This window comes from Microcaecilia unicolor, chromosome 8 (genome assembly GCF_901765095.1).
Source record: "Microcaecilia unicolor chromosome 8, aMicUni1.1, whole genome shotgun sequence".
Classification (NCBI taxonomy): domain Eukaryota; kingdom Metazoa; phylum Chordata; class Amphibia; order Gymnophiona; family Siphonopidae; genus Microcaecilia; species Microcaecilia unicolor.
In genome coordinates, this window is record NC_044038.1 from 10,569,275 (window position 1) to 10,597,117 (window position 27,843).

General features: G+C 43.2%; 1 protein-coding gene across 2 annotated transcripts in view; it reads right to left on the reverse strand.

The window, feature by feature from the left end:
- LOC115476385 (ubiquitin carboxyl-terminal hydrolase 22-A) overlaps positions 1–27,843 on the reverse strand; it is a 169,172-nt gene that overhangs the window by 29,123 nt on the left and 112,206 nt on the right. For both annotated transcript variants that reach the window (XM_030212746.1, XM_030212745.1), the window contains one exon: positions 13,146–13,315. In XM_030212746.1, the coding sequence (XP_030068606.1) occupies positions 13,146–13,315 (170 nt within the window). The remainder of the gene's footprint in view (positions 1–13,145; positions 13,316–27,843) is intronic.

Genomic DNA, 27,843 nt, shown 5'->3' on the forward strand with positions numbered 1-27,843 from the left:
CTGCCCCAATTTGACTGCCCCTATCGGACCGACCGTTCACTTGTCTATTAGATTGTAAGCTCTTTGAGCAGGGACTCTTTGTCTCTCTTTGTTAAATTGCACAGCGCTGCGTAACCCTAGTAGCGCTCTAGAAATGTTAAGTAGTAGTAATAGTAGTAGTTTCCCCACATCCTTGTTCTAAGACAACAGCAGCAAACCCATTCTTCTTATATTCAAGGCTATCTTATTTCTGGTGATAAGAAGGATAGACCGTGTCAGGTACGTGTGGCCTGGATTGGCCAGTGTTGGAAACAGGATACCGAGCTAGACGGACCCCCATGGACTGACCCGGTATGACAATTTTTATGTTCTGAAATAAAACAGATGAACAGGTAATAGAAACGCAGCAAAAGACAACCAGGGACTGTCTCTAGTAACTGAAATTTGCTGATGCAATCTAGTTCAACATAATTCAGTAAACATCAGTAATAAAACTTCCCTGTTCTGTCATGCCCTACAATTAGCTCCAGAGCCCATAGATCATTGAAACCAACAGCATTTTTCTTAATTATACCACCCCAGACACAAAAGCACTTAACACATCCTAAATTCAAAAAATGACCTGCATGTCTATTGGCAGTAACATAAAAAAAACACAAAAATTAACAAACATCACCATGAAAAAAGAACTTCAGAGAAGCAATAGAGCTCTTCCCCCCCCCCCCCACCCCCCAAAAAAGCAAGAATCCAGTTAAAAGAAACTCCAGGACATATCAAAGATGAAAGCTCTACCAACTGAACACTGTATCCAAATGCCACATACTTCTAGGGTCCAGTATACGTGATGAGGTCCAGGACTGAAATATACTGAAACCAATTACAATATGTAAAGGAGCGCCACCGCTTTAAAGTGCATGGACGAGGGCAACTAATAAAGTCAGGAAAGAAGTTAAATTAGAAGGTGGCTCTAAGACACGTTTTGGGGTGATAAACCAAAAGCCTTCAGTGTCCCAGGAAAGAATGGACCCTGAGAAAAATTCCTTTGTACCCTCTCTCCTTAATCTAGTCATTAACACAGCAACAGACTATCAACATAAAATATGGATAACCACAAACTGATATACGACAACGAAAAAAAAATGATCAGTGCTAGAAAGGCTGACTGACAAAGGATGAACATAGGGGTAAGTACGCCTTAATTTAGGCTTACTTTAAGGAATAAGCCTAAATTTCCACATGGTTTATAGGATACGTTGAGCGCCCTTCCGGGCGACTAAATTTAGTCATGGGCAATTACGCCAAGTAAAACTTGGTTTAAATCCAGACGCCTAAATAAGGCATGGACCAGGTGTAAACTATAACAACGCCTACAGATTTTAGAAAAGACTCACCCATTCCACACCCATGGCCACTCCCTTTTCAACTATGCAACTTAGAATTTATGCGCATCATATTATAGAATACGCTTAGTTCTGAACATAAATTCTAATTATTGCCAATGTCAATAATTACTTGTTAATTGGCAATTAGCACTGATTGGCTTGTTCATTAAGTTGCACACACAAATACAGAACATGACTATTTGCATACGCAACTTGTCGTGCTATATAGAATCTGGGAAGCTACTACTACTACTACTACTACTATTTAGCATTTCTATAGAGCTACAAGGCATACGCAGCGCTGCACAAACATAGAAGAAAGACAGTCCCTGCTCAAAGAGCTTACAATCTAATAGACAAAAAATAAATAAAGTAAGCAAATCAAATCAATTAATGTGAACGGGAAGGAAGAGAGGAGGGTAGGTGGAGGCGAGTGGTTACAAGTGGTTATGAGTCAAAAGCAATGTTAAAGAGGTGGGCTTTCAGTCTAGATTTAAAGGTGGCCAAGGATGGGGCAAGACGTAGGGGCTCAGGAAGTTTATTCCAGGCGTAGGGTGCAGCGAGACAGAAGGCGCGAAGTCTGGAGTTGGCAGTAGTGGAGAAGGGAACAGATAAGAAGGATTTATCCATGGAGCGGAGTGCACGGGAAGGGGTGTAGGGAAGGACGAGTGTGGAGAGATACTGGGGAGCAGCAGAATGAGTACATTTATAGGTTAGTAGTAGAAGTTTGAACAGGATGCGAAAACGGATAGGGAGCCAGTGAAGGGTCTTGAGGAGAGGGGTAGTATGAGTAAAGCGACCCTGGCGGAAGATGAGATGGGCAGCAGAGTTTTGAACCGACTGGAGAGGGGAGAGGTGACTAAGTGGGAGGCCAGCAAAAAGCAGATTGCAGTAGTCTAAACGAGAGGTGACAAGGGTGTGGATGAGGGTTTTGGTAGAGTGCTCGGAAAGAAAGGGGCGGATTTTACGGATGTTGTAAAGAAAGAAACGACAGGTCTTGGCAATCTGCTGGATATGAGCAGAGAAGGAGAGAGAAGAGTCAAAGATGACCCCAAGGTTTCGAGCTGAGGAGACAGGGAGAATGAGAGAGCCATCAACAGAAATAGAAAACGGGGGGGGGGGGGGGGGGGGGGGGGGAAGCGGGGGAGGTGGGTTGGGGGGGGGGAATGAGAAGCTTGGTTTTGGTCATATTTAATTTCAGGTGGCGTTGAGACATCCAGACAGCAATGTCAGACAAACACGCTGAAACTTTGGTTTGGATGCAAGGTGAGATATCAGGGGTAGAAAGGTAGATTTGGGAGTCATCAGCATAGAGATGGTAGGAAAAGCCATGGGATGAGATTAATGAACCAAGGGAAGAAGTGTAGATAGAAAAGAGGAGGGGACCAAGAACAGAACCCTGAGGTACGCCGACAGGCAGAGGGATAGAAGTAGAAGAGGATCCACCAGAGTGAACACTAAAGGTGCGGAGGGAGAGGTAGGAAGAGAACCAGGAAAGGACAGAGCCCTGGAATCCAAGTGAGGACAGGGTATGAGAAGTATGTTGTGATCGACAGTGTCAAAAGCAGCGGAAAGATCAAGAAGAATGAGGATGGAATATTGACCTCTGGATTTAGCCAGTAATAGGTCATTGGAGACTTTAGTAAGCGCAGTTTCGGTTGAGTGGAGAGGGCGAAAACCAGATTGTAGTGGGTCAAGAATAGCATGTGAGGAGAGAAAATCAAGGCAGCGGCGGTGAACAGCACGCTCAAGTAATTTGGAGAGAAAAGGAAGGAGGGAGATGGGTCGGTAATTAGAGGGACAAGTAGGGTCGAGTGAAGGCTTCTTAAGGAGAGGTGTGACCACAGCATGTTTAAAGGCAGCAGGGACAGTCGCAGTGGAAAGTGAGAGGTTGAGAATGTGACAGATAAAAGGAAAAAGAGCAGGAGAGATGGCAATAAGAAGGTGGGTGGGAATGGGATCAGAGGAACAGGTGGTATATTTTGAGGAAGAAAGGAGAAGTGTAGTTTCCTCAATAGTAACTTCAGGAAAGGAGGAAAGGGAATGAGGGGAAGGAGAGAGAGGGGAACGGACTAGTGGAGGGAGAGGTGGTGAGGTAGAGAAAGCAAGGTTTATCTTTTCAACCTTGTTGTGAAAGAATTCAGCAAGGGTCTGAGGAGATAATGAAGGGGGAGTTGGGGAAGGGGGCACCTTGAGGAGAGAGTTCAATGTGGTGAAGAGAAGTCGAGGATTAGAACCAAGAGAGTTGGTCAGTTGGATATAATAATCCTGTTTGGCACGTGAAAGATCAGATTGGAAGGAGGTCAGCATGAACTTAAAGTGTAAGAAATCAGCAAGGGCCCGAGATTTCCGCCAGAGGCGTTTGGCGGAGCGGGTACAGGAACGTAGGTAGCGGATATTAGAAGTCAGCCAAGGTTGGGGTTTTGTACGCCTTACAGGGCGGGTCATCAAAGGTGCAAGAGTGTCTAAGGCAGAGGATAGAGTATTGTTGTAAGAAGAAACAGCCTCGTTGACAGATGTGGATGGTGCCACAGTAGAGAGGAGGTTTGAAACATGGGAGGATAGAGATGAAGGTCAATATCATGAAGATTCCTAGATAAATTAGATAAGATAGGACGGGACTGGGAGGGAGGAGATTTAAGTGTGAAAGTTATAAGATGGTGATCAGAGGAGGGAAGATCAGAGGCAAGGAAACTAGAGGGTGAACAGTTGGAGGAGAAGATGAGATCAAGACAGTGACCATTTTGATGAGTGGGGGAGGTGGAGCATAGTGAGTGGGGGAGGTGGAAGCAAATAAGGAATCAAATCAGGTGGATTTGAAAGCAGGGGCTGCACCAATTGAAGTTTTGTTTAGGATAAATAAGCATTCTAAAGGCTGGGTATCAAACATATATGGGCTGTGGCCAAGTCAGAGAGAGGTCTGTTATGGGAAGAGGAAGTAGGATGGGATCAAAGTGAGCAGGAATGAGGGAAGGAATTCAGAACAGTAGCAAAGCTGTCTATTTTAGCAGCTAAAGTGGAAAATGGGTATAAAGTACTCTACAGAAAGCACATGTCCCCTCTGACCATTGGCATAATTGTGGGGACACAGGAGACTGTAGTGAAGCTGCCTGAAAAGAGAATATTGGAGCAGAATAAGTACTATACTTAGAGAGATGATTGGGGTGGAAATATCACTTGACTCCCCAAAGTACTTTTGTTCAGCTTACTGCTGGAGAGGAATGGATGCTGAAAAGGGAAAGTTTGGGGGGGGGGGGGGGGGTACAGCTGCAAGAATAGAGATAATTCTGCACTGGAAAGGTTCACATGTACCAAGAAAGCACACACTCGTCCCCCTTCCACTCTTCTCTGCTCTCTGCATTTACTCCATTCTCCCTTGCAATGAGGGGGGGGGGGGGGGTACATAGCATATATGATGAGTGAGAACTTCCGTTCCCCCTCTCTTAAAGCCACTAGCCCTTCCTCCTCTGTATACACTCCTTCTCCCTTTTCCACAACCTATTACCTTCACCACCAGCAGCATGCTTCCTTTTGTGCCAAGGAGGGCTAAGAGTAGATCCCCGCTGTGACACTGCAAATGTCTTTACTATGGCATGTCTACTGTTCTGCCAGTGGGAGCTGGGTCCCTGCCACACCACTAAGCACCATCTTCAATGCTGAGCAGTTTTCACCAATTTTTAGTATTGCACGGGTGGGGCTCCTTACTACTGAATTTCTTGCCTTGACTATTCTAGCTCCTAGCTCCTTCTCTGCTCCAATCTGTATGAAGGGGGTGTAGGTGTGTGGCGAGGGGAGGGATGTTACAGACATCCCCTCCCCAAAAGGTGATACAAGTTAGTGAAACACACAGCTAAACAAAACGCTAACACATGAAAATATTTGCATTCTTACTCAACTCTAGGTGGGCACAGCACACATCATGATTAGCTTTGGGGGGGGGGGGGGGGTGGCAGGTTTTTAAATATCAGTGTTCCCAGCACTAGATGACCTAAGGTTCTTAAGAACATAAGCATCACTATACTGGGACAGACAGAAAGTCCATCAAGCCCAGTATCCTGTTTCCAACAGTGACCAATCCACGTCACAAGTACCAAACACTACCTTTTCCTACTCAAAACAAAAATTTTGGAAAACTGAGGATCCATGATGGAGCTAATATCAAGCATATGCACATATTAAGGGGGCAGTTCTGAAATTGACTAGATTAGTGGTTCAGTCTAATTCTTTCCAGAATTGAATACTGTAATATTGTTTTGTTTCTGGTTGACTAAGGCTTCTTTGAGAAGTCCTCAGATAATTACTATGAGATATCTCATAGTTTTTTTTTAGTAATTATCTCACGATTTCATATCGCCACACCCTATTTGATTGGATTTAGAGGATTCTTTGAGAAGTCTACAGATAGTACAGAATATGACAGGTAGGTTGATTTTTTTTCTCTGACTTGATTTGTTCCAAGAACAACACATTTACCTGATTTGCACTGGCTGCTGGCAATGGAGTGGGTGCAGTTGGATTACCATCTTTAGGATGTTGCATGGTGAGGTTCCATATTATTTAGTGAAAATGGTTAATACTTCCACAAGCTATAAATCAGATCACTTCAAATTCTATTACACTTCCTTTCAGTATATAAGGTTAGACTCAAGAGATTTTTTGTCTACTTCTATATTTTATCAGGCAGAATCATTCTAGAATTCTTTACCAATACAACTTGGTATGATAAGTAATTATTTACTTTTTGGGAAGTCACTAAAATATTTCCTAAATAAAAAAAAAAAGTCTTAAAGGTATAATTTTATGGTTTATTAATGGAATTATAGTTGTTAATGGGTTTTGGTTTGTATTAGTTATCTGATTTATGTACTATCTGAACAACTGGTTCATTCTCCTTTTTTGTGACCCGCATAGCGGGATATAAGTCCAGTGTAATGTAATGTGTGCAGGAAACTTATTGTTGAAGGTAAACTTCTTGCAAACTTTCCCATTCATACGTTGCCCAGCAGCAACTAACAGTACAAAAGCACCTTTCGGACTTTGCACTCGCCTGTGGAGGAAAATACCTCAGAGAAATTCAAATTAATTACCCACATATTCTTTCCTTTTCCCTGTCTTGGCCTTTTTGGCTTAGTTCTAAGTATTGTGAAGCTATTGACATGCTTTTGGTTGGCTGGGGTGGGGGGAGCAGTTTTTAAATGTCCAGTCAAGCTGTGTTAATTATTAAGGAAGCTAGATGCTGCTGAAAACATGGACTTAAGGTTTCTTAGTTGTAAACATTTTATTTGGATTTTACTCTCACTTTGTCACTAGTAGTAATGCCACACTGGGAAAAGACCAAAGGTCCATCGAGCCCAGCATCCTGTCCACGACAGCGGCCAATCCAAGCCAAGGGCACCTGGCGAGCTTCCCAAACGTATAAACATTCTATACATTTTATTCCTGGAATTGTGGATTACATTCAGGTACATGTACACGAGGTGTTTTGTTGTGCAGTTACATGGTTATGACCTACTGACAATAACCACTTGAAAATGTAATTTTATAAGACAAAATTAGCCAAAGAAAATGTTGTATTGGCAAAGCAAGGAAGGAGTGATATTTTGTTGCACTCTGGGAGTTGAGTGGTGGTGTGTGTGTGTTGAGGGGGGGGGGGGGGGGGGGAGAAGTTGGTGACAGTAAGAATAGAAAAGCATTTACAGCCAGTTCTGTCTAATGTAAGTAAAAATTAAAAAAAAAAAAAAAAAAAAAAGACAGTTTGGAAATCAATGCAAGCAGAACTGGATGAGGCTCGGAAAGTAAGTTTGGTCAGCCTAGCTTTATCAAAGGTCACACAAACCCTTACTCATTAAAGCAATCCCTGTAGCATGACGGCATGCGCCAGCTTCCAAGGAAGCTACTCAATTTGCAGATTAGTTTGTTGGGTCTGTGACTATTCCAAGATTAAGCAATAGGTGCTCCGTGCAAAGCCCTGTCTGGGCAATAGTTACCACTACCATTCTTGATGGATGAAGGCGGTTCCATTTCTTGTGATTCTCTGCCATGCTGTTGGATGTAATTTCTCTCCGAAGCCCCTCTTCCTAGATCTCAGATGAGGCTTTCCAAATAGCATTTCCCAGGTATTTCGTGCTGCATGTGATGGATCTGCCTCTTCTCCAATTTATTTCGCCAGCTTACATTAGGACACAATACCAATAATCTGTTTTTATCACAGTGCACCATTAAAATTAAAATGTTGTCATTAGCCAAGTGCTAATAGCTAAGATGATAAAAAAAATCAGCACAGATAGCCATGCTTGAAATAACCGCATAGTACCAACTAATAAAAACAGAAGGGAATTGTTCTCCCTTAGTGCTTCAAATGTGTGCAGACAGCTGACATCTCCATCAGCCACAGTCCAACATGAGCTTCTCTTATGTGGCTGATTCAAAGTTCACGGTTGCTCCAATACCTGAGAGATTTGTCCCACTGTAGGAACAACCAGCTGAACATAGTAACATAGTAGATGACGGCAGAAAAAGACCTACACGGTCCATCCAGTCTGCCCAAGATAAACTCATATGTGTATACCTTACCTTGATTTGTACCTGTCTTTTTCAGGGCACAGACCGTATAAGTCTGCCCAGCAGTATTCCCCGCCTCCCAACCACCAGTCCCGTCTCCCATCACCGGCTCTGGCACAGACCGTATAAGTCTGCCCTCCACTATCCACACCTCCCAAGTTTATTAAAAAATTTATAAACGTTTCTATCCTACAATCTAGGGTGTTACAATACACGTAAAACAATGCTGATTAACCTACAGCCCTGAATAAACTGAGTATATGTTTAAATAGCAATTCAAGAATGGCTTCAAAACAATGTAATTTGCCTGAAAACTGAACTCCTGTGGGTAGTTAACACAAGAGCTCACATACTTGACATCAAAATTTCACCTTAAATCACAAGTCAGAAACTTTGGGGTACAGCTAGGTTCAACACTTTTGCTGATCCCCCAAATCTATGCAACCTTCAGGAGCTGCTTCTATCATCTTTGACAACCATGCTACCTCTCTCCATACATTGAGAAGGCAGGTTAGGTTTTACCATTGCATGAGCCGCTTTGTCAACATCAAGACTATACTGGTCATTGAAAAATGAAGACGGATAAAGACCATATGGCCTATCGAGTCTGCTCGTCCATGCCATCTACTATCCCTTTCTCTCCCTTAGAGATCCTATGTTCTTATCCCAAGCTTTCATGAGATCAGATATGGTCTTTGTCTCCACCACCTCCACCACCGGGAGGCTGTTCCACAAATTCACCCTCAGGCTACACAGCAATTCAGCAGGTTTTCTATGGAATATTTTGTGGCATTGCCTTTAGCGCCTATGATTCTTCTGTGAAGTCCCCTGCTATACTTCACTTGTAATTAGAGAGGTTTTAAACACACTACTTTTTTTTTTTTTAATTTGTAGAAGCCCTTTATTGAAAATCCAAGTACAAGAAGGAACAACATTCTAGCAACAATAACACAGAATGAAATCCCACTCAGATTTCCCAGTGAAAGTAATCAAGAACAGGCTTCTATATTTTAACACTGTTTTGTTATATATAAGAATTGAACCTCCCTGCCCCCCCCTCCATGAAAGTATTACTAAAAAGCCCAAGAACAGATAATACTGCACCGGATTAGCTTACATCTTACAAATGTTAAGGCAATTTACACCTAAGGATTATACATTTTAAAGTGATGATTCCAGTTAAAGAGGTTATAGTCAACTTTGGCTCCAAACAGCACCACAGAAACCAATTACTCCCACTTTATCCCACATCTTACTGCTGCACACAGCAGCTATAAAAAAAATTGTTCTATTTCACAATCTGTTGTCTGCCATGATTCATGCTGCTCTGTGGGAGAAATATTCAAACCTTGCAGGGAGCTTGCAGATCATAAACTGGGGTACAGTACAATGTGATGCCAGCCAGTGCGCCATTCTGATGACTGTCAGTGGGTAATACAACAGGGATCAAAGCAATTTCTGGTCTTGTTCTTTTGCTAAAATACGAACAGTGGTAAACTTGGGGTGGTGGGGGTGGGAGGTGGGGAATCAACTGGGTGGAGGGATACTAATTGTAGGGGTAAGAAGGATGATCAGGCATTAATTTATGAAATAGAATGAACAGGACAGTATGCATGCTTGCTAAGGCCTCATTTGCATATAATGGATTAATTTGCACACTGGTATATAACAATTACTGAAGTATTGGGGAATTGGTTTAATGTGTATGTCAGACTGTTAGCGCATTAGCATGCACAAAAATAGAATGCAATCGGCTTTAGCATGCATGCTAACCTTCATTGCACAGTAGGGATGCGTATTTCCTTGTGTGCATTAAAATTTAGGGCATGCAAATTCAATTTAATGCATGGTAGCCTACTATTAACTTGCATAAAGTCATTTCGTCGCCTTCGTCACCCTACCTCCCCTACCCTTCTTCGTATTCTCTTACTCCTTCTCCTACTATCCGCTGGGGACATCAATCCCAATCCAGGTCCCCCACACCAATCCTCATCCTATCTATGCAGACCACTCCGGAATGTCTCCAACCTCATTTCCATTCCCCTCTTCTCCCCCTCTTCCCTCCCCTTCTCGTGCGCCCTATGGAATGCCCGATCTGTCTGCAACAAACTCTCCTTTACCCATGACCTCTTCATCTCCCATTCTCTCCAACTCCTCACCCTAACTGAAACCTGGCTCACCCCTGATGACTCTGCCTCAGTCGCGGCCCTATGCCATGGAGGCTATCTCTTCTCCCATTCTCCCCGCCCAGTTGGCCGTGGTGGCGGTGTCGGGTTACTACTTTCACCCTCCTGCAGTTTTCAACCTTTCCTCCTACCGCAGTCTCACTGTTTCTCATCCTTTGAAGTTCACGCCATCCGTCTATTCTACCCGCTGCCACTCAGAGTTGCAGTCATTTACCGCCCCCCTGATAAGTCCCTATCTTCCTTCCTTACCGACTTCAATGCCTGGCTCTCCGTTTTTCTTGAGCCCTCATCCCCATCCCTCATTCTTGGAGACTTTAACATACACGTTGATGACCAATCCGACCCTCACGCTTCTCAATTCCTCACTCTAGCATTCAACCTCCAGCTATGCTCCACCACCCCTACTCACCGAGATGGCCATTGTCTTGACCTCGTCCTCTCCTCTACCTGCTCACCCTCCAATTTCTGCGCCTCAGCTCTTCCTCCCTCTGACCATCACCTGATCACCTTCACACTGCATCACCCTCCCCCGCAGTCCCGCCCAACACTAACCACTACTTCCAGGAATCTCCAGGCTGTCGACCCTCCCACCTTATCCTCCATTATCTCTAATCTCCTCCCTTCCATCATGTCCTTCGAGTCTGTTGACAAGGCTGTCTCCGCTTACAATGCCACTCTCTCCTCTGCTCTGGACACCCTTGCACCATCCATCTCCCGACCCACAAGACGTAATCCTCAGTCCTGGCTGACCCCTTGCATCCGTTACCTTCGCTCCTGCGCCCGATCTGCTGAACGCCTCTGGAGGAAATCTCGTACCCATTCAGATTTCCTTCATTACAAATTCATGCTATCCTCCTTCCAGTCCTCCCTATTCCTTGCCAAACAGGACTATTACACCCAATTGACCAATTCTCTCAGCGCCAACCCTCGTCGTCTCTTCGCCACTCTTAACTCCCTCCTCAAAGTGCCCTCCGCTCCCACCCCCCCTCACTCTCACCTCAATCACTGGCTGACTACTTCCGCGACAAGGTGCAAAAGATCAACCTTGAGTTCACTACCAAGGCACCTCTTCCTCTTCACCCTTCAACCCTCTCCCTCAACCAACCCAGGCCTCTTTCTCCTCCTTTCCTGATATCACCGAGGAGGAAACCACCCGCCTTCTTTCCTCCTCGAAATGCACCACTTGTTCCTCTGATCCCATCCCCACCAACTTACTTAACACCATCTCTCATACTGTCACCCCCTCCATCTGTCATATCCTCAACCTCTCTCTCTCCACTGCAACTGTCCCTGACACCTTCAAGCACATCGTAGTCACACCTCTCCTCAAAAAAAATCACTTGACCCTACCAGTCCCTCCAACTACCGCCCCATCTCCCTCCTACCCTTCCTCTCTAAAATACTTGAGCATGCTGTTCACAGCCGCTGCCTTGATTTTCTCTCCTCTCATGCCATCCTCGATCCGCTTCAATCCGGTTTTCGCCCTCTACACTCGACAGAAACGACACTCTCTAAAGTCTGTAATGACCTGTTCCTTGCCAAATCCAGAGGCTACTACTCCATCCTCATCCTCCTTGATCTATCCGCTGCTTTTGATACTGTCAATCATGATTTACTTCTTGCCACACTGTCCTCATTTGGGTTCCAGGGTTCTGTCCTCTCCTGGTTCTCCTCCAATCTCTCCCACCGCACCTTCAGAGTACACTCTCATGGATCTTCCTCCACCCCCATCCCGCTCTCTGTTGGAGTTCCCCAGGGATCTGTCCTTGGACCCCTTCTTTTTTCAATCTACACCTCTTCCCTGGGCTCACTGATCTCATCTCATGGTTTCCAGTATCATCTTTATGCTGATGACACCCAGCTATATCTCTCCACACCAGACATCACCGCAGAGACCCAGGCCAAGGTATCGGCCTGCTTATCCGACACTGCTGCATGGATGTCCAACCGCAACCTGAAACTGAACATGTCCAAGACCGAGCTTATCGTCTTTCCACCAAAACCCACTTCTCCTCTTCCTCCACTCTCTATCTCAGTTGATGGCACCCTCATCATCCCCGTTTCATCTGCCCGCAACCTCGGAGTCATCTTCGATTCCTCCCTCTCCTTCTCTGCGCATATCCAGCAGATAGCCAAGACCTGTCGCTTCTTTCTCTTTAACATCAGCAAAATTTGCCCTTTCCTCTCTGAGCACACCACCCGTACTCTTGTCCACGATCTCATTACCTCTCGCCTTGACTACTGCAACCTACTCCTTACTGGCCACCCACTTAGCCATCTATCCCCCCTTCAATCTGTTCAGAACTCTGCTGCACGTCTTATATTCCGCCTGAACCGATATACTCATATCACCCCTCTTCTCAGGTCACTTCACTGGCTTCCAATCAGATACCGCATACAGTTCAAGCTTCTCCTTCTTACCTACAAATGCACTCAGTCTGCAGCCCCTCATTACCTCTCTACCCTCATTTCCCCTTACGTTCCCGCCCGTAACCTCCGCTCACAGGACAAATCCCTCCTCTCAGTACCCTTCTCCACCACCGCCAACTCCAGGCTCCGCTCATTCTGCCTCGTCTCACCCTATGCTTGGAATCAACTTCCTGAGCCCTTACGCCAAGCCCCCTCCCTACCCATCTTCAAATCCTTGCTCAAAGCCCACCTCTTCAATGTTGCTTTCGGCACCTAACCTTTATACCTTTCAGGAAATCTAGACTGCCCCTATTTGACTGACTGTACATTTGTCCTTTAGATTGTAAGCTCCTTTGAGCAGGGACTGTCCTTCTATATTAAATTGTACAGCGCTGCGTAACCCTAGTAGCGCTTTAGAAATGTCAAGTAGTAGTAGTATAATAAAAACAAATCTCTTAAAAGTGGCAAAAAGAAAATGACCTAAAATTGGTTCTTAAATATGCAAATTAGAGAACACAATCTTTTAAAGACCTTTGACAATTAGAGAAGACGGAGCAGGCAGAATATTCCGTGACTGGCACATTACAAAACTTTTCTCAATCTAACAGGGCGACGGAATAGCACTCACCTCCTGAAAAAGTGTAGACATTTCACAGACCAGACACGAACTGGGGCTTTGCATTTCACATTTATGCCTGTCGGAGAGGAAGAAATCTCGCAGCAGTGGAGTGTGAGTAAGTGCCTGGACAATACAGTTCATAAAACATGTGTTCCCAAGGTTGATTAGCCCTCGTAGACCTACAGAGAAAAAACAAAACATAGAAATGATTAAAGTAGCATTCAAAATACTTTTCCATTTGAAAGCTGTTTATATGTATCATTTATTGTTTATTCAGGCTTGATATATTGGCTTTCAGCCAAAGTGATTTAGAAACTAAAAAAAAAAAAAAAATCATCAAGGAACTAGAAAGAAACTCCACTATATACAGGAGGACAGAAACAGAAAGAAAAGAGGAGAAGAAGGAAAAGAGTGCTCTGCTGCCAATGACCCATCACCCTATTCCCGGTGAGAGAGAAAAAAAGTAGGTCTTCAAAGCAGAACAGAATTAATATAGGCCAATTCTGCTTTGAGGAAATTAACACACCGACTCAAAAATGTTATTTATAGTGCGCTTACTATACAAATGCTATTTCTTCCAGCTAAAGAACTGTAATGATGGCTATATACTGTTCTTTTAGCAGCAGAAGAGACACATGAAATAACCAGGTTTTGCAGGTACAAAGTTTTCTGCACTGAAGAAGTCTGACTCAAAAACAGTAAGTGCAGCAGGTAAACAATGAAATGCCTCCTCCCCATCCCTGTTCATCCTCTAAAAACATACTACTGTACATGATGATGTGGAGGAACTGAACAAAATCTCGGTGAACCTGGAAGATGTACTGAGCCAAACTGACAAATTAAAGTAGTAAATCACCTGGACCAGATGGCATACATCCAAGGGTATCCAAAGAACTCAAGCATGAAATTGCTGACCTGCTGTTAGTAATATAACCTGTCGTTAAAATCGTCTGTAGTACCTGAAGATTGGAGGATGGCCAATATGACGCTGATTTTTAAAAAGGGTTCTAGGGGTGATCCAGAAAATTACAGACCAGTAAGTATGACAATCAGGGTCGGACAAAATATTGGAAACTATTATAAAGAATAAAATTACAGAACATATAGACAAACATGGTTTATTTTTTATTTATTATTTAAATTTCTTTATTAATAGTGAATTCAAGATGGATGTAGACCAAAGGAAGTTGGCATAACAAATTAAAGTGAAATAAAGAAAACCTGGCTTGGCCACTGTTGGAAAGATACTGGGCTAGATGGACCATTGGTCTGACCCAGTGTGGCTACTCTTATGTTCTTCAAATGCCTTTTGAAAATCCAGATACACATTATCAACCAGCTCACCTTTATCCATGTTTGTTCACCCCTTCAAAGAAATGCAGTAGATTGATGAGGCAAGATTTTCCTTCACTAAATCCATGGTGGCTTTGTCTCATTAATCCATGCTTATGCATATGCTCTATAATTTTATTCTTTATAATAGTCTCTACTGTTTGGCTTGGCATTGATGTCAGGCTCACCGGTCTATAATTTCCCAGATCACCTCTGGAACCTTTTTTAAAAAATCGGTGTTACTTTGGCCACCCTCCAATATTCCGGTATCATGCCTGATTTTAAAGATAAATTACATATTACTAACAATAGTTCTGCAAGTTCATTTTTCAATTCTATCAGTATTTAGGGTGAGGAAGTACCAATCGCTGCTCACTGAGAGAACATAACAAGCGGGTTGGAACATGTGGTACTGTTAAACTAGTTATGTAATCTGGGGTCCCACTGTGAAGGCTTTGAAAGCTAGGGAACAAGATTTTATAATAGATCCTTTACCACACCATACAAAGCCCACCACATCCAACACCCCATGAACGGCAACACCCCCAACATCTGGGTATTTACTACATGTTTCCCTGGTGCCTAGCGGCTGGGCAGGAGCCATTGCAGGTTGCTCCCACCCTGTCATCTGCTGGCTTGAAAGGGCACTGGCTGACACCTAGCAGTAGCCTCATGGCACTAATACCAATGGTCAGATTGCCAACTAAGGTCTCACTATAGTACATCGTCCTTTTAAAAAGCACCTTCAAATCCACGAATGGTATCATGATTAGTCTGCACATTCTTCGCACGTGGCAGTTTTCAAAGGAAAAATACATAAGCATTTTCCCTCTGAAAATTGGGTACAAGACTCTGTTTGAAAGTTGTCCTCTTGTTAATTATATCAAGACACCTGAAAAGAGTAAACTGTAGCAAAGCACCAGAAATAACATTTAGGGACTACTATACAAAAACATGAAATCAGGTTACTGGAATTAAACAGTGCTGCTAAGATGATCAGCAGAGCACAAAAACAAGGAAATAAAAACACACGAGTAGGACAAGGAGGTATATGCTCCCACTTTAATTCAACTTATACAGAGGAATGGAGGAGTAGATGAATGCTTAGTACAGCAAGTTTAGAACCAGGGAAGAACGGATTCAAAGCCTGCTTCACCCAGTGATGCTCTATGACCTTGGGCGTGTGCTTAACTCTCTACTGCCTTAGGTACAAATTAAGACTACATTTACTAACCTATGTTAATGTATTAACATGCATGATTGCTATTTCATGCACTTTATTTAATGCAGACGGGGTCTATTTACTACTGACATTTCTTATATATATTAATATGTTCATGTAAGTTGTAGAATCTAGCTTTTAAATGGTAAATCCTTCGATGCACAGAAATTCCCACCGTACCTGAACTTTAACTCACCTTGAGCACTGTTTTGGAAAAGATGCAAACTCAAATTTAAAAAAAAAAAAAAAATTTTTGAATCCAAAAACGGTGAAACCTCGTGACACGTTCACCTCCCACTCGCCACTGTTCAATAGGACCCGCAGGCTGTTGCTCAGTGGCTGAGTTGGGATACAGTTTTGCTCTTTAGTTTCCTCTGCTCCATCTCAGCAGAAAGCCATAATCAGCCAGCTAGTGATAAGTCATGCCGAGCTCCAGGGGAGAACTCTAAGCGTCTTCCAGGCTGCTCTGTCCCCTCCCCAATGGAGTACATTTCATCATTTATTTATATTTCCTGGCAGTGTCGTTCTTTACTTATTCAGTTCAGGACCTGAGTGAGTGCCAGCTCCCAAAAGCTAATCAAGAAATGCATTAATTTATTCCAATAAAAAGAGATCACCTTACCTTACGTTTTGTGTTTGCTAACCTTTATTTCTGTGCATTGTAGAGATTCCATCTACAGTTATGAACCTAGGCACAAAAGCAATGCTATTTTTGAGGGATGAACTACCATCTTATTTATATTGCATTTAAAGCAAAAATGTATATGCCACCATTTCTGGTTCAATGTTACTGTTGCCAGTATCACACCAAAGAGAGTGGAAGCATGGCCCAGGGTCAAGAGTTACGCAACCCGGGTTTTCACAGCTTTCAACATCTACCTCCACCACTCCCATGCAGCCTCTCGACTCAGACTTGCCAGATTACAGACAGAGAATCTATGTCTGCAGCGCTTGGCAGCTTTGTAAATCAATGCTAGAGGATTTCTGCAGTGACCTTGCATCAGACTGCTCTGCCAATTAAAATGTGTGCCAAGAAAATTTCACTGCACTGGACTAAATGTAGAGCAAAGCAAAACCCACTGGAGACCTAGCTAGAGACTATGTGACAGAGCAGACGAAGACTAAATCTTCTGCCCTCACTACACGCAAAAACAAAATGAAATAAAAACCAACATTAACACAATCAAGATAAAACAAAAGTATTTAGGATTATGGGGGAAGTTACCTCCATGGGCAGCTGTTAAGATGTGTTATTTTTATGTTAACTCTGGTTATTAGTAACCAGGTCTTATTGCATAAAATGGGACCTGATTTACAACAGCACAAGTTTGTGGTAAAATAACCAGTCTTAGTGGTGGCCCACATTGGTAACTACACTCCTAAGTTGGGAAAGCCGTCTGTCTCTCCAAGAGGAATTCCTCTTACTTTGCACATTCTCCCTAACAGTCTCACCAGTTCAGAACATTGAAAAGTACAGCCTAGCAGACAGTCACCAGTGACGTTAAGGGACATGAACTGACATTACACTTATATGCTCTCAAATAGGTACCTATATCAACTTCCAAGTAGCCGTCATACCAATCTCTGCCATAGATGCATTCGCTCTATCAAAGCTACCATTGAGTTTTCTCAAACCTTGAAGCAGACAAGCCCCCCCCCCCCCTCTCCTGCAGGCTATGAAGCGAAGCTACAGTTGTAGTCATCTGGCTATTACCAGTAACATTGTTTGCCCCAGTCAAAGCAAACCAATAATTTCCAAATGAGAACATGCTGTGTTGATTTAGACCAAGATCCACTGAGTGAAGCATCCTGTCTCTAACAATGGCCAGTCTGAGTCACAAGTACCCAGAAGACCCCAAAATAGATTTACTCCTTATGGGTCATTTCCAGGAGTAAGTGATGGCTTTCCCAGATCTATCTAGCTAATTAGTTTTTATGGCTATTTCCTCTGGTAATGTGACCAAACTTCTTTTGATCCCCTTTCTGTTAGTTGCCTTAATCACATTTTCTGAAAAAAAATTTGTGCTCTATTTTTGCACTGTGGAGAAAAAATGTTTCTACAATTTACTTCCAGTCTGTTGACTGTTAGGTCAAGGAGTGCCTTCTTGTTTTAGCGTTTCAAGGTCAAACCACCATCTCCCATCCTATCCAAAGAGAATGTTTTATTCAGGAATCAGTATTTCTCAACACCCAAGCACACACCTGCTTTTCTCTCTTTCTTTGTTAAAAAAAAAAGGGCAATCAATTTCACTCGCCAACTCTTTCCCACACCAACAGTCTCAGTTAAAATTCCTCTTTGAACCTACTACTCGAGCCATTAGACAAATCAAATGGCTTTTAGCTGTCTTCAGGTCACCTGATAGTTATCATGCACACTTCCCTGCAGGCACAAACTTTCAACCAGCCAGAACCATTTACAGATTTACCGATTTATCACTCCCCAGTCTCACTTACACACCTCCTCTAAACCTTTTCTCTTTAATTTGAACACTGTACAAGCTTACCCTGACTTAAAGAGTTTTTCCCACACCAGGGACATATATAGTACTGGCTGTATTCTTGAAGCTTACCCTAATGACCCAACTTAACTTTTTAAGCCCACCCACGTGATCCCTGCCCCGACAATTATTATACCTTTGACCATGTCTCACAATCTCCTTATGCTCATTCCTCAATCTCTTCCTCTCCATCCTTCCTACTCCTTACCCCTACCGATCCCTTCTCCTTTTGCTCATCCTATCTTTGTTTACCTGTCCATGCTCAATTTACATATCCTCAAAACCCCACTACTACTATGTTTACTACAACTTGTAACATTCTCCTTCAAGACTTTGTAATTCTATTTACTATGTAAGCCTCACTGAACCTGCTATGTGTGGGAAAGCGCGGGGTACAAATCTCTCTATATAAAACGCACCTCCAACGTTCTAATGAAGCCTCTGTTAGCCAACATTCTAAAGTGAAGGGGGTGAGATCGCATTGTGTCTGCCCCGCCCACGCGTCAAACGTGATGACGTCGAGGGCGGAGCAATGACACTCAACCAATCGCAACGCTCGGCAGCGAAGCGTCAGGGAAGGAGGCGGCGCTCTCGACGTCTAGCCTTCCCTTCGCTGTGTTCCGCCTTCTTCTGACGTCAAGGATGACGTCAAAAGAAGGCGGAATACAGCGAAGGAAAACCTAGACGTCGGGAGCACCGCCTCCTTCCCTGACGCTTCGCTGCCACGGAGGTAAATTTAAAAACAAGAAAAAAAAAAAAAACAACCATGTTGGGGGGAGAGAAGAGGGTGGCCACTAAACAACAACAATGGGAGTGGGAGGGCAGGGGAGAAACGACAGCATGGATGCGAAGGGGGGAGGGGGGGGGAGAAGAGGGCGGACCAGGCTGGGACATGGAAGAGAGAGAAGCATGGATGCAAGGGGGGGTCATGAAAGGGAGACAGGGGACTTGCTGCAAAAGGATGAATGGAGGCAGCAGGGGACAGAGGGGCATGGATGGGCATGGATTGGGAGGGCAGGACTCAGGGACAGAGGGAAATTGCTGGATAGGGATGAATACAGGGGACAGATGGGCATGGATGGAAATGGATTGCAGTGCAGGCCTCAGGGAGAGAGGGCAATTGCTGGATAGGGAAAATGGAGGGGCCAGGTGACAGATGAGCATGGATGGGCATGGATTCGAAGGGCAAGACTCAGGGAGACGGGAATTGCTGGATAGGGATGAATGGAGGGGACAGATGGCCATGGATGGATATGGATTGCAGGGCAGGCCTCAGGCAGAGAGGGGAAATGCTGGATACGGAAAAATGGAGGGGCCAGGTGACAGATGAGCATGGATGGGCATGTATTGGAAGGGCAGGACTCAGGGAGAGGGGAATTGCTGGATAGGGATGAATGGAGGGCACAGATGGCCATGGATGCATATGGATTGCAGGGCAGGCCTCAGGCAGAGAGGGGAATTGCTGGATAGGGATGAATGGAGGGGCCAGGTGACAGAGGAGCATGGATTGGAAGGGCAGGACTCAGGGAGAGGGAAATTGCTGGATAGGGATGAATGGAGGGGACAGATGGCCATGGATGGATATGGATTGCAGGACAGGCCTCAGGCAGAGAGGGGAAATGCTGGATACGGAAAAATGGAGGGGCCAGGTGACAGATGAGCATGGATTGGAAGGGCAGGACTCAGGGAGAGGGGAATTGCTGGATAGGGATGAATGGAGGGGACAGATGGCCATGGATGGATATGGATTGCAGAGCAGGCCTCAGGCAGAGAGGGGAAATGCAGGATAGGGAAAAATGGAGGGGCCAGATGACAAAGGAGCATGGATGGGCATGGATTGGAAGGGCAAGACTCAGGGAGAGGGGAATTGCTGAATACGGATGAATGGAGGGAACAGATGGCCATGGATGCATATGGATTGCAGGGCAGGCCTCAGGGAGACAGCGAAATTGCTGGATAGGGATGAATGGAGGGGCCAGGTGACAGAGGAGCATGGATTGGACTCACACTTTCACTCTGACTCTCAAACACTCACTCTCACATACACTCTCCCAAACATACACACTCCGAGGAAAACCTTGCTAGCGCCCGTTTCATTTGTATCAGAAACGGGCCTTTTTTACTAGTGTAATTAATATTTAAAAAAAAAAAAAAAAGTAACTTTAGCACAGTCAGCATCTACCATACTTCCAAGAAGCCAAAAATAGCAAGTGTGCTATGGCACTGATGAGACGACCTTTTGATGGGATTTTGAAGTCAAATTTTCTCAACTTATACATAAGTTTATACAACACTCGTTAAGGAATTTAACAAAGGTGCCCAAATTTGCATCTAATGGTTGATTTTCTTTTTCATCTGCTCCTGAACTGGCAAACTTTCCATTTGTAATAAAACTTGAGTCTCATTTCTACAAAGTATCACCAAGGGCGGTTCCAGCTGTATCTACTGCAACAAGTTACATCTTTTAGCTATTAAATAGGGTTTTCTCAGAAACAATTATTATTCACATTTTACCGTCTCCAAACCATTGTCATAAGAACATAACAGCCATACTGGATCAGTCCAATGGTCCATCTAGCTTAGTATCCTGCTTCCAACAGTGGCCAATTCAGGTCACAAGTACATGGCAGAATCCCAAATAGAAGCAAGATTCATGTTACTGATCCCATGGACAAGCAGTAGCTTTCTCCATGTCTATCTCAATAGCAGACTATGGACGTTTCCTCCAGGAACTTGTCAAAACCGTTTTTAAACCCAGATACGCTAATTGCTGATACCACATCCTCTGGCAATGAGTTCCAGCGCTTAAATATTTGAGTAAAATAATATTTCCTCCTGTTCATTGTAAAAATTGTACCATGTAACTTCCTTGAGTGTCCCCTTGTCTTTGTACTTCTTAAAAGAGTAAAAAATTGATTTACGTTTACCCGTTCCACACCACTCAGTATTTGGTGAACGTCTATCATATCCCCCCTCAGCCATCTTTTTTCCAAGCTGAAGAGTCCTAACCTTTTAAGCCTTTCCTCATATGAGAGGAGTTCCATCCCCTTAATCATTTTGGTCACCCTTCTTTGAACCTTTTCTAGTTATGCTATATCTTTTTTAAGATACGGTAACCAGAACTGCAAACAGTACTCAAGGTACTGTCACACCATGGAACGATACAGAGGCATTATAATATTATTTGTCTTATTTCCTATCCCTTTTCTAATAATTCCTAGCATTGTGTTTGCTTTTTGGCCACTGCCATACACTGGGCAGGTTTCAGCATATTGTCCATGAAGACACCTAGATCTTTTTCTTGGGTGCCGACTCCAAGGGTGGAACATAGCATCAAATAACTATGATTTAGATTATTCTTTCCAATGTGCATCACTTTGCACTTGTCCACATTAAATCCCATCTGCTATCAACTTTCTAAGGTTTTCCTGCAATTTTTCACAATCTGCATGCGTTTTAACAACTTTGAACAGTTTTGTGTTATCTGCAAATTTATCACCTCACTCGTCATTCCCATTTCCAGGTTATTAATAAATATGTTAAATAGCACTGGTCTCAGTTCAGATCTGTGCGTCAGTCCACTATTCACCCTCCTCCACAGAGAAAAATGGCCATTTAACCCTACCCTTTGTTTTCTATTCATTAACCAATTCCTAATCCACAAGTCAAAGAACGGGGAGTAACGTTATTAAAGAGACTCTTCCAAAAAAACCAAGGAGATGAAAAATAATAATACACTTTATTGTGTATTATAGCTGGACTCGGCAGGAAGATCATTCCAAACTCCTGTAAAAGAAAACGAGGACTGAAATATTCTTTTATAGCTAACAAATCTAGAAGATGGGAGATGTAACTGCAAAGTATTCCGTAATTACATAGTATTTTCTTGACAGGGGAAAGTAAACAATAAGAACAAATATTCAGGGGCAAGACCATATTTATTTTTTATTTATTTTCTGCATTTGTACCCCACATTTTCCAATTCAGTTGTCAGTTCAATGTAGCGTACAGTTAAACATATTACATTGTTGTTAGGAGTCGACATGTGTCTGTGAGTGATCAATGTTTTAAAAATAATTGTACAGGCCTTAAAATACGCCCTAGCTTGGATACGAAGCCAATGAGCTCTAGCCAGCAAAGGAGTAATCCTATCATACTATTTTGCAGAGTAAACCAAGCGAATTGCTACGTTTTGAAGAGTTTGTAACCTCTTCAAAATTAGTTGTGCACAACCCACAAAAGCAAATTGCAATAATCTAGCTGACTCAAAATTAGAGCCTAAAAAATTAGTCTAAATTGCAGGGTTTCAAAGCAATATCTAATCTTTCTTAGTCTTTTCAAAGTAAAAAAAAGACATTTTTAGTTAACTGAACCACATGCTTTTCAAAAGAAAATTTAGTATCCAGCACTACACTCCTGTCACTTTCTGCAAATATGACACAGGCAGAAGGCCTGAGGCAGCAAATTGTCTGCAACATAGGCAGTTTGCATGTTCATCTTTTTTCATTTGAGTTTTCATTTTCCTTGGAAGTCTAAAAGGCTCTGGACACATCCATGTCGTCCAGAAAAAGCAGTTTCTATCACTTTGCTGTAGAAAGAGCTGAATGGACAGTGATGAGTTGCTATAATTCCAAGAGGTCGCAGCTGTAACGACAGTACAGGGATCTTTGAATCAGCTGAAAAACCTGAGAATCTTTCTGTTGAAGTGAAATACCATTAGATCTAGCACTAACATATCCCACCTTTCAGCATTCAGGATGCTGACAGAAAATCATCAATGTAAGTTTCCAGTCTTGATTGTAGGCAGTATCTTAGTCTGATCCCTTGAATATTCGTTATCTGTACCATATGAACTATTGATAAACCAAAAACGATTCCTCTGTGCCCATGAAAAATAAAAAAACCTTTGCAGCATATCTTTTACCGTTATAAAATTGATGCTAATGTGAAATCAGAGCTAGTACAGAATTCTAGGTTGCAAGCCTATTACGGCATTCCTCACTGACCTCGTTTCCAATATATTCATCTGCAACTTCCTTTCTCAAGGAAAGCCTTGAAAATCCTAACATGGTGGCTCATATTCATCAAATGTATATCCAAACAAGGATAATCCTCTCTCTCATGTCTACCAGGTCTTGACCAATTTTACAGTGTTTTATTGCTTTAGGAATAAACATTGTAATGCTCTCAAAGATGGTACAGTGTCCAACCTGGATTGGTTGCCCCATGTCTCTTTCCTACTCCTTGGAAAGCTTAAACTTAGGGTTACCATACATCGTTTTTTTAAGAGGAAATGTCCCTTCTTATAGAATTCTATAGATATGTCTTCCAGGTTGGTTTATTTTTAGGAAAATATCCTCTTTTTCTTTTATGTGCCTATTACCAACACACCTAGCCACATAATGACAGTAACCATCTCTGGCCTATTAGTCAGTCTGGACACATGGGGGTGCTAAAGAGAGAGAAAGGCATTGCTGATCTTCTCTCTGTTTCCCTGCTGGTTGACTCTTTCAAAGGAATTTTGTTCGTGCAGCACAACGTTAAGCATATGTCATGCAAAGACTTTCACAAGTAAGGCGGTAGAACGAGAGGGCATGAAATGAGATTGAAGGGGGCAGACTCAAGAAGAATGTCAGGAAGTATTTTTTCACGGAGAGGGTGGTGGATGCTTGGAATGCCCTACCGCGGGAGGTGGTGGAGATGAAAACGGTAACGGAATTCAAACATGCGTGGGATAAACATAAAGGAATCCTGTGCAGAAGGAAGGGATCCTCAGGAGCTTAGCCTAGAATGGGTGGCAGAGCTGGTGGTTGGGAGGCGGGGCTAGTGCTGGGCAGACTTATATGGTCTGTGCCGGGGTTGGTGGTTGGGAGGCAGGACTAGTGCTGGGCAGACTTATACGGTCTGTGCCGGGGCTGGTGGTTGGGCGGCGGGGATAGTGCTGGGCAGACTTATACGGTCTGTGCCAGAGCTGGTGGTGGGAGCTCCGCAGGACTGGTAGTTGGGAGGCGAGGATAGTGCTGGGCAGACTTATACAGTCTGTGCCAGAGCTGGTGGTGGGAGGCGGGGTTGGTGGTTGGGAGGCGGGGATAGGGCTGGCCAGACTTATACGGTCTGTGCCCTGAAGAGGACAGTACAAATAAAAAAAAGTAGCACATATGAATTTATCTTCTTGGGCAGACTGGATGGACCGTGCAGGTCTTTTTCTGCTATCATCTACTATGTTTACTATGTTTATCTCAGAAGCCAGCCAAATTTGTTGAGAGATATCCATTCTTCTGATAAGCATACTTGGGCTCAAAGTCAGTCAAACTCAAATCCGCAAGTTCTTGAAAAGTAGGTTACTGTCTACTGCCACTGTTTGATGTATGTTTCATTAACTAAAAGACCAGAGGAGAAGCCGCAGAAGTGGAAGACTGTAGCCCATTGAGCCTGCCATGAGTGGGAAAGCGCGGGGTACAAATGTAACAAAAAACACTACATATAAAAGTACTCACAGAATGAGTAGTGTGGCCAGCAGGGGGGAGGGGGGGCTCTTCCAAAAACAACAGGAGGATAAAAAGAAAAGATAAGGAATAAAGCATTTTTCATATTTCTTTTTGTCCTCCTGTTGTTCTTGGAAGAGCCCCACTGCCTACACTACTCATTCTACGAGTTCATTAACTAAAAGCCATTTACACATTTGCTACGATTAAATATTTCTTTAGCAAAGGTAGAAACCATTTTGTAAGTCCTCTTTTTCGTCTCCACAAATAAGGTAACCCTAATTGAACTGATTTTCTTTGCAGCAGTGAACAGCACTGCCACTGAGCTAGCCTAGAGATTTTGGTTACAACAGCCACCTGGGATGATCCAGCTAGACAACTTTCTTTTGAGTTCTGGAGCCTCGGTTCATAGTCCTCTGGCATTCCCGCTTGAGTCACATTTGCAGGAAACACAAGGATGAAAGTCGCTGTGATTGGATTTGAGGGACAAGACCACAGTCCCAAGATTGTGATACCATCCTCTTTATCAGATGTACTTGCTGTACATTTAATGCAGCTCTTGAGACAGTGGCGTAGCCAAGGGTGGGCCGGGGTAGGCCCAGGCCCACCCACTTTAGGTTCAGGCCCACCAAGTAGCAGCACACCTATAATGTGACTGGCAGGGACCCCAAGCCCCACCAGCCAAAAACTCCCAACAACTGTTTGCTGCCGGTGAAAATCTGCTATTTAAAAGGTATACGGGGGAGAAGGGATGTTTGAAAGACCATATGGCATGCAGGTGAGAGAGGGAGAAATCGAATCATTTGTAGGACAAGGCGGAGTTCTGCCCACCCACCTTGGGTCCAGGCCCACCCAAACTTGGGTGTCTGGCTACGCCCCTGTCTTGAGATGAGCCTCAGCTATATTATGGGAATCACTGGCTTTCCAACGTGAAGGCCTGTGACATAAGACTCCCATTTCTGCATGTCAGCAGCCAGCTTGAAAAGGAGGAAAAGAAATGGAAGGTAACACGGGAAGGAGAAGACATCAAAGGAACTCTAAAAAGATCGTACATTGCTAAGCCGTGGCAGCAGGTGGTGCTGTATTCTCCATGGTACAGACTAGCAGAACTATTACAACCATCATTAAGGTAAATAGTATGCACTCAGAGATGGACTGCCTCAGTGTTGCATGGAAAGGTGTGACCAAAATACCACAGAGGATGCACCTTGAACTTATCAGTAATCATCATCAGTTTTGTGATTCATATACCAGTATTTTCAACAATAACTACTACTACTACTACTAATAAAAAAACAGTATCCCCAAACCACAAAGTTCCACGATTTTCCTTGAAAAATGGGAACCTGAATGCCCACATCTTTTCCAGATATGCAAGAGATAAGGTAATGAAAAAAACAGACAGGGAAACCACTGAAACCAGGAGCAGAGTTTGAACAAAAATTGGTCTCCTTAGCAACCCAGTGGTCATATTTTCAAACTGGGGATGAGAATATTTATATTTGCACTGGCAAGCTAATGAACACCGTCAGTGTCTCTAATGGAATCCCACCAAACAGACATCTTGGTCCTGCCTAGAGCAAAGCAAGTTTGCAGTTTCTAACCCTCAATTCCTTGCTCTGTAATGCACTACCACTTCAAACCCGCTTCATGAAAAAGGTCTCCATCTGCCTATCACTGCTGTCAAGCACATACTTCAGTCTCTGAATGAAAAACATCAAGCAAAATCTTTATCTAGCGACAGAGTAAATATTAAAGGGATGCAACTGTGATCATTTTCATCAGAATCTTTTCAAGACTGTTAGAAAGCAAAACTGACTTTAGGGGTTGCTTCCCCTCCTATACAAGACCACTTAGATTTATGACATCTATTGACTTGCAGGAAGAAGGCATCTTGTTTCTTTTTCCCCATTTGTTTTTGGAATTTCTTCAATATCACAGTCATCCACAAAGGGCACACTTCCCTGTAATTTATCCAGTTGCAAACTATGCCAAAATATTTCACAGGACCCCACAGTCATCCATAAAGGAAAGATATTCAACATAAAGGGATCTTTCACTTGCTCATCTTCCAATGTGGTATATATCATTCAGTGTAAAAAATGTAACAAAGGATGCTATATTGGAGAAACAGGCCAGATGCTTAAGACAAGATTCAATTTACATAGACATCACATGAACAATACTGGTGCCAGTAGGGCTCCCACGCCTGTTGGTCAGCATTTTAAAGGACCAGGACACTGTACCAGTGACGTCACAGTGAGAATCCTGAAAGGTAACTTTAAAATTACCATACAAGAACGTAAGACTTTTGAAGTCAGAATGATTGAATATTTTAACACCCAACAGAAAGGACTTAACAAGGATCTGGGGTTCCTAGCCCATTATAAACCATAAAGCTGTATGTCTCTGTTGATCACCCCCCCCCCCCTCACCTATCCACACCCATCCTGTTAGAATATCAATGATATGCTTTGATGTCCCCATGCATACCTCCGACCCACCCCCATCCTCCCACCCTGTCAGACTGTCATAGTAATGCTTGAATGTTTTCACTTATATACACTGTCAGCTAGCACATTTGCTTATTTCCGATCTGACGAAGAAGGGCAACCTTCGAAAGCTAATCAAGAAATGTATTAAGTTATGTCCAATAAAAAAGGTATCATCTTATTTTCTTTTCCATGTTTTATTTGGTTTGATTTCTATTGATAACTTCAATATCACAAAACTCTTTTTCTTAAAATTACGATCATGAAACACAAATAAAGGAGGAGGACATAGTTCAAAACAACAGGGCTTATACTCAAAGAGGAAGTGGAACTGAATTCGGGGCCAGGACCGGAAATTATCTTACTCCACACACATACAATACTTTATTTAAGTGGATAAAAATGAAACTGGAATGTATATACTCAGGACTCAGAAAATTCATATATTTAATAAAAATAATTTTAAATATCACCAACAGTAGTACAAATTTGCAACACTATGAATAAAATCTTGGCCTAAATCAATGTTTTCTTCAACATTTCTATATTTGATACCACAGTCACATCCTCCATTGCATCCACCCAATACTGCTGTTCTTTCTGATGAGAAGATATATTGATAGAAAGGCTCTCCAATCATTTAATTTAACTTGTATACTTTTTGGCATGGCATGTAAT